An 8,197-nucleotide genomic window follows, 5' to 3' on the forward strand; every position below is an offset into this window, starting at 1 on the left:
TTAGAGAGAAAACATTATCCTAATTTTAATTTACACAAACAAAAGATTTAGAACTTAACTCCAGGAGATAATGCATTATATAAACATATTTCAATTTATTGCCCATTATCTGCCAAAATCATGAAACTAAAGCCCTCTGGCCACACAAAATAGCAGGAAGCAGCAGCATTACAGATTCTAACATCTTTGGTAAAAGTGTCTCGATCACAACTGGGAGAGTATGCCTGAGAGTGGAAAGAAAGGACCTCAGCTGCTATGGCCCATATGGTCTCAAACACATCATGGAGAAAAAACAACCAAAGAAATAGTCAATATCAAGTGTAAGGCTGGTTTTGTGCTGAAGGGCCACTCCCTGGCACTATATGGAGATATATACTGTCTGAAGAGCAAACCAAATGATATACCTCTACTATTGCTTGGGTAAGGGTGAGGATAAGGGTAATAGCTGCTTATCATCACTAGAAAGTTCTCTTGAATCTTGAATACATTTGAGTTGTGTTTCTCCAATGACCAGCCCAATTCTCACATGAAATAAATTATTGTTAAGTTTCAGAGCAGCACATCTCTCAATAACCAGAACAGATCTGTTCCCTTCCACAAGCATTCTCTAGCTAATATACATTTCTGTCTTGCTGACTTGAATAGATTTGTTATCTCTTATGAAAAGTAGCTAACTTTTAAGTATTGCATTTTTTAAAAATTTTGTTTTGTGTTTTACACATAAAACAGGCAGTTGCAGGAACTAAAAGACAGGGGAAAATTAGTTCAAATTCACTTACTCAGTTGAGCTTCATGCTGAGGACTTTGGTGCTGGCACTGTTGTGACCGCCTGTAAATTGTTTCTCCTGCCTTGAGTGCCTGTTTAAATAACCTTTCAGCATCTACAATAGTTGTTGCTTCTTCCTCAGCCAGTAGAACATATGCAGTATCACAGCTATAAAGAAAGCAAGCAAGGCAATTTTAAGTAAAATGGTAAGACAAGTATTTTCTTTGGGGTATGTCCCTTTACATCACATTTCCGTATCTTTCCCTGTAATAGGGAAGAACATTTGTATTCTATTACAAATTAATCACTATATGGATGTTGCCTATAAGCTTAAATTATATATAATGACCCATCTCTCAGAGCCCTGCCTCCCAGGTAATGAGCATTAAGCTAATATACTTCTGTTTAGCTCACAGGAAACATCTTGACCAGGCCCACCTGTGAGTGACTGCAGGGAGGAAGAAATTAACACATCCCCTCTGGAGGCTGATGGGAACCAGAAAATGTTTGACTTTACTCCCTCCCCTTTTAGTATAAAAGAAGACTGAATTCCAACTCAGGCAAGATGGTCCTTTGGGGCATGAGCCCACCATCTTCTTAGTTTGCTGGCTTTCTGAATAAAGTCGTTATTCTTTGCCCAACAACTCATCTCTTGATTATTGGCCTGTTGTGTGGTGAGCATTAAGAGCTTAAACTTGGTAATAAATTTTGGTTGTTCATAAACACTTTCTATTTTTTGTTTTTATTTGTTCTGTTATTGCTGTTAAACGCCTCTTGTGAAGGGGTATCTCATTGTGTTTTTCATTTTCATTTCCCTTATGATGAATGACACTGAGCATCTTTTCATGTATTTCGGTCATTTGTATGTCTTCCTTGAAGAAACAGACATTTTAAGTCCTTTGCCCATTTTTAATTGGTTGTCTTTCTGTCATTGAGTTGTAAGAGTTCTTTATACATTCTGGATAACTAGACCCTTATCAAATATGACGTGCAAATATTTTCTCTCATCCTGTGGGTTGCGTTTTCACTTTCTTGACAGTATCCTTTGATGCACAAAAGCTTTTAATTTTGATGAAGTCTATCTAATTTTCCTTTTTTGCTTGTGCTTTTGGTGTCATGTCTAAGAAACCACTGCCAAATTGACAGTCTTGAAAATCTGCTCCTATGTTTTCTTCTAAGAGTTTTATAGTTTTAGCTCTTAAATTTAGGTCTTTAATTTTTAATTAATTGTGTATGGTGTATGTTAAGGGTCTAACTTCATACTTTTGTATGTGGTTATCTAGCTGTTACCATTTGTTGAAAAGACTATTGTTTCCCCCACTGAATGGTCTTGGCACCCTTGTCAAAAATCAATTGACCACAGATGTATGGGTTTTTTTCTGAACTCTAAATTTGATTCCATTAATCTAGATGGCAATTCTAATTATTACTGTAGGTTCACAGTAAGTTTTGAAATCAGGAAGTGAGTCCTCCTACTTTGTTCTTTTTCAAGATTGTTTTGGCTACTGGGGGTCTCCTGTAATTCCATATTTTAGGATCAGTTTGTTCATTTCTGCAAAATGGGCAATTGAAATTTTGATGGAGACTGCACAGAATTTGTAGATCAACTTGAGAAGTACTGATATCTTAACAATAATAAGTCTTCCAATCCATGAACACAAGATGTCTTTCCTTTATTTTGGTCTTCTTTAACTTCTTTTGATAATACTTTGTAGTTTTCAGTGTACAAGTCTTGCACCTCTTTGGTTAAATTTATTCTTAAGTGTTTTAACATTTTTGACGTTATTGTAAATGGAACTGTTTTCTTAATTTCCTTTTCAGATTGTTCATTGCTACTATATAAAAAAACAACTGATTTTAAGTTGATCTTGTCTCCTGCAACTTTGCTGAACTCTTTTATTAGCTCCAATAGTTTTTTGGTGGATTCTTTAAGGTTTTCTATATATAAGATCATGTCATCTGTGAAGAAAGATAGTTTTACTTAGTCCTCTCCCATACGAAAGCCATTTTCCCCCTCTTCTTGCCTAAGTGCATTGGCTAGCACCTCCAGTGCAATGTTAAATAGAGGTGGTGGGATTCCCTGGTAGTGCAGTGGTTAAGAATCCGCCTGCCAATGCAGGGGACAGGGGTTCGAGCCCTGGTCCGGGAAGATCCCACATGCCGCAGAGCAACTAAGCCCATGCGCCACAACTACTGAGCCTGTGCTCTAGAACCCACAAGCCGCAACTACCGAAGTCCACATGCCTAGAGCCTGTGCTCTGCAACAAGAGAAGCCACTGCAATGAGAAGCCCACACACCACAACGAAGAGTTGCCCCTGCTCACCATAACTAGAGAAAGCCCGCACATAGCAACAAAGACCCAATGCAGCCAAAAATAAATAATTAATTAATTTAAAAAATAATCAATAGAAGTGGCAAGAGCAGACTTTCCTGCCTTATTCTTGATCTTAGCAAGCTTTCAGACTTTCAGTCTTAAGTACATAGTTAGTTGTAGGTTTTTCATAGACGTCCTTTATCAGTTTGAGGAAGTTTCTTTACATTCCTTATTTGTTTTTATAATAAAATGGTGTTGGATTTTGTCAAATACTTTTTCAGCATCAACAGAGATGATTGTGTGGGTCTTGTCCTTTGTTCTGTTAATGTGATGTCTTACACTGACTGATTTTCACATGTTAAACCACCCTTGCCTTCCTGGGATAATCCCACTTGGTCATGGTGTATAATCCTTTTAATCTGCTGCTGGATTTGGTGTGCTAGTATTTCGTTGAGAATTTCTGCATCTATATTCATAGTGAATATTAGTCTGTAGTTTTTGTTTCTTATGATGTCTTTCTTTGGTTTTGCTATGAGAGTAATACTGGCCTCACAGAATAAGTTAGGAAGAATTACTTCCTCTTCTATTTCTTTGAAGAGTTTGAGAAGGACTGGTGTTAATTCTTCTTTAAGAATTTGGTAGAATTCAGTGGTGAAGCAACCTAGTCCTGAGCTTTCTTTGTTTGGAATTTTTAAAATTACTGATTTAATCTCTTCATTTGTTGTAGGTCTATTCAGATTTTCTATTTCTTCTTGAGTCAGTTTTGGTAGTTTGTGCATTTCTGGGAGTTTGGCCATTTCATCCAAGTTAGCTAATTTGGCATACAATTGTTCATAGTATTCTATTATAGTATTTTTAATTTCTTTAAGGTCAGTAGTAATGTCCCCAGTTTCATTCTTGATTTTAAGTAAGCTGAGTTTCTCTTTTTTAATTGGTCAGGCTAGCTTAAAGTCCATCAAGTTTGTTCATCTTTTTAAAAATACCCAACCTTTAGTTTCATTGATTCTATTGTTTTTCTATTCTGTTTTGTTTATATCACTCTAACCTTTATTACTCCCTCCCTTCTGCTTGGAGTTTAGTTGGCTCTTCATTTCTAGTTCCTTAAGGTATAAAGTGAGATTTTTGATTTGAGATCTTTCTTCTTTATTAATGAAGGTATTTACAGCTATAAATTTTCCTCTGATCACTCACAGCTTCTGCTGTATTCCATAATTTTTTGGTATGTTATGTCTTCATTTTCACTCATTCCAAAGTATTTTTCTAATTTATCTTGTGATTTCTTCTTTGGCTCATTGGTTGTTTAAGAGTTGGTTGTTTGGGCTTCCCTGGTGGCGCAGTGGTTGAGAGTCCATCTGCCGATGCAGGGGACATGGGTTTGTGCCCCGGTCCAGGAAGATCCCACATGCCACGGAGTGGCTGGGCCGTGAGCCATGGCCGCTAAGCCTGCACGTCTGGAGCCTGTGCTCCGCAACAGGAGAGGCCACAACAGTGAGAGGCCCACGTACCGCAAAAAAAAAAAAAAAAAAAAAAAAAACAGTTGGTTGTTTAATTTCCACATATTCCAATATTGTGAAATTTGAGATTTCCTTCTGTTATTGACTTCTAATTTCATTCCACTGTAGTGAGGGTGGATAGTTCGTATGATTTCAATCATTTTAAGTTTATTGACAATTGTTTATATCCTAATTATGATGTATCCTGGAGAATGTCCCATGTACACTTGAGATGTTGTTAGGTAGCGTGTTATATAGATGTGTTAGGTCCAGTTGGTTTATAGTGTTGTTCAAGTCTTCTATTTCCTTGTGTATCTTTTTTCTAGTTATTCTATCCAATATTGAAAATAAGGTGTTGATGTCTCCAACTATTATTGTTGAATTCTTTATTTCTCCCTTCAAGTCTGTCAGTTTTTGCTTCATAAGTTTTGTTATTAGACATATATAAGTTTATAACTGTTATATCTTCTTGATGAATTGAACCTCTTTTATCATTATATGTCATTCTTTGTCTTGTAAAAACTTTTTGTCTTAAAGTCTATTTTGTCTGATACCAGTTTAGCCACTCCAGCTCTCTTTGATTACTATTTGCATGGAATACTTTTTTACACACTTTTACTTTGTACTTCTTTGTGTCTTTGTATCTAAAGAATCTCTTGTAGACAGCATATAGTTGGACTACCTTTTTTTCCTATTTATTCTGCTAATCAATGCCTTTTAATTGAAGAGTTTAATCTAGTTACCTGTTTAAGTACTTAGTGATAAGGAATTGTTTCTGCCATTTTCCTATTTGTTTTCTATATGCCCTTTTTTTTGCTCTCAATTCTGCATTATTGTCTTCTTTTGTGTTAGATACATATCTTCTAGTATACCATTTTGATTCCCTTATTACTTATCACATTTTTTTTGTTATTTCTTAGTGGTTGACAGTTAACAATTACATTTAACATCTTAACTTATAACAATCTAGTATGAATTAATACTAATTTAGTTTCAATAGTATACAAAACTTTGCCCCTATTTGCCCCTTATTGCTTATGTTGTTATGGTCACAAATTGCAACTTTATAAACTGTATGTCCATCAACACAGATTTATAGCGACTGTTTTACATAGCTGTCTTTTAAATCATATAGATAAAAAGAACTGCAAACCCCCCCAAAATTAATACTGACTTTTTAATTTGCCTATGTAGTTACTTTTACTGGCATTCTTTATTGTTTTGTGTGGAGTCAAGACATTATTTCAGCCTGAAGGACTCCTTGCAGCATTTCTTGTAGGACAAGTCTACTAGCACTGAACTGTTTTTGTTTATCTGGGAATGTCTTAATTTCTCCATTTATTTTGAAGGACAGGGTTGCTGGGCATAGAATCCTAAGCTGACAGTTTTGTTTTGTTTTGTTTTTTTGAACTTTGACTATGTTACCCCACTGCCTTACATGGTTTCTGAAGAGAAAGCAGCTCTTAATCTTTTTCAGGATCACTTATATGTGATGAGTTGCTTCTCTCTTGCTGCTTTCAGGCATCTCTCCTTATCTTTGGCTTTCAAAAGCTTGATTATAATGTGTCTCATTGTGGATGTCTTTTGAGTATGTCATACTTGGGGTACATTGAGCTTCCTGGATGTGTAGATCTGTATCTTTCATCAAATTTGGGATCTTTTCAGCCATTATTTCTTTTTTTTTTTTTTTTTTTTTTTTTTTTTTTTGTTTAAACCCAGCCTATTTCTCAGCCTCTTTTTTCACTGTCGTGGCCTTTCCCGTCACGGAGCACAGGCTCCGGACGCACAGACCCAGCGGCCATAGCTCGCGGGTCCAGCCGCTCCGCGGCACGTGGGATCCTCCCGGAACGGGGCACGAACCCACGTCCCCTAGCATCAGCAAGCGGACTCCCAACCACTGCGCCACCAGGGAAGCCCCTCAGCCATTATTTCTTTAAATAGTCTTTTTGCCCCTTTTGCTCTCTCTCCTCTCTTTCTGGGACTCCATTATGCACAGGTAAGTATGTTTAACAGTGTCCCACAGGTTTCTTAGGCTCTGTTCACTTTCCTTCATTCTTTTATTTTTTACCTAAATCAAGTTTGCTGATTCCTTCTTCTGCCTGTTCATATCTGCTGCTGAATCTCTACATGAAATTTTAAATTTCAGTTATACTTTTCATCTCTAGAATTTCTATTTAGTTCTTTTTTATTATTTCTACCTCTTTACTGACATTCTCTAATGGTGAGACATAATTTTCATGGTTTCCTTTAGTTCTTTTTTGTTTGTTTTTTTTGTTTGTTTGTTTGTTTTTGCAGTAGGCGGGCCTCTCACTGTTGTGGCCTCTCCCGTTGCAGAGCACCAGACACGCAGGCTCTGCGGCCATGGCCCGCGGGCCCAGCCGCTTCGCAGCACGTGGGATCTTCCCGGACCGGGACACGAACCCGTGTCCCCTGCATTGGCAGGCGGACTCTCAACCACTGCGCCACCAGGGAAGCCCTCCTTTAGTTCTTTATACATGGTTTCCTTTACTTCTTTGAGCATATTTTAAATAGTTGATTTAAAATTTTTGCCTAGAAAGTCCAAAGTCTGGGCTTCCTCAAGGACAGTTTTTATTCATTTTCTTCTTTTCTCTGTGTAGGGCATATTTTGCTTCTTTGCATGTCTTATAATTTTTTTGTTGAAAACTGGAAATTTTAAATATTATAATCTAGCAACTCCAGAAATCAGATTTCCCCTCCTCTCCAGAGATTACTGTTGCTGCTTACAGTTGTGACTTTTCTGAACTGATTTTGTAAAGTTTGTATTCTGTCATAAGTGACCAGTGAAGTGTCTGCTCCTTTAGTTTAATGGTTATTCAGTGATTTGACATAGATTATCCTAAACACCTGAAACCAAAAGCAAAACAAAAAGCAAGTATTTGCAAATAGGTTCTGTGTGTGTATTGGGGCATACCTTCAACATTCAGTCAGGCAGTTTACAACTCTGCCTTAGCTTTCACTTTCTGTTTGTGCAGAACCTGAAAGTCAGACACACAAGAGAGCTTAGGGTCTTCTCACTTTTCTGAGCAGGTGCCCAACTTTGGGCATGTGTGGAGCCTCTGAGATTCCCAGGAATATGTGGAAGCTTTTAAAAGCATTTATTTCCCAAAGTTTCTCATTCCCCAGCCTTTCCTCCCAAGCTTTCTAGTTTGTCTCTTGTTTGCCCTAGTTGTTATCCCTTGATCCTGGCAGCACTGGCTAATACATTTGCCTTTAAATATTTTCAACAATGCCCCCACAGTGTAGCTGTGTCAGTGCTGGGAGAGTTTCGAATTAACCAAAATATAGGCAAGCCCTTTGAGCTGGTTCTTCAGAGAGTAACCAGACGGGTCAAAATAAACAACCATAATTCTCTGAGAAAAAGGTCCGTTCTGCTTCCTTTGATAGTAGGAATTATACCCAGAAGGCAGACTGTTGTCTTCAAGGTTGCCACTGACCTAGGGAGTGGAGGATGGAGTCAGTGTTAAGTTAAAACACCACAAAGCTCCCTTACAGAAATTCAGCTATTTTTTTAAACTGATTAAGCATTCTCCAGGTTGCAATAAACTTTGATTAGTTTTCAGAGTTTCAATAAAATTCATTCATTGCTTGTTGAGTTCCCTACA

General features: G+C 37.3%; 1 protein-coding gene across 4 annotated transcripts in view; it reads right to left on the bottom strand.

Moving 5' to 3' along the window:
- Window positions 1-8,197, bottom strand: part of ST7L (suppression of tumorigenicity 7 like) — a 158,388-nt gene that overhangs the window by 128,177 nt on the left and 22,014 nt on the right. For all 4 annotated transcript variants that reach the window (XM_007459036.1, XM_007459037.1, XM_007459039.1 and 1 more), the window contains exon 7: window positions 780-934. In XM_007459036.1, coding sequence (XP_007459098.1) covers window positions 780-934 — 155 coding nt within the window. The remainder of the gene's footprint in view (window positions 1-779; window positions 935-8,197) is intronic.

This window comes from Lipotes vexillifer, unplaced genomic scaffold (assembly GCF_000442215.2).
Source record: "Lipotes vexillifer unplaced genomic scaffold, Lipotes_vexillifer_v1.1 scaffold400, whole genome shotgun sequence".
In the NCBI taxonomy this organism is placed as follows: domain Eukaryota; kingdom Metazoa; phylum Chordata; class Mammalia; order Artiodactyla; family Lipotidae; genus Lipotes; species Lipotes vexillifer.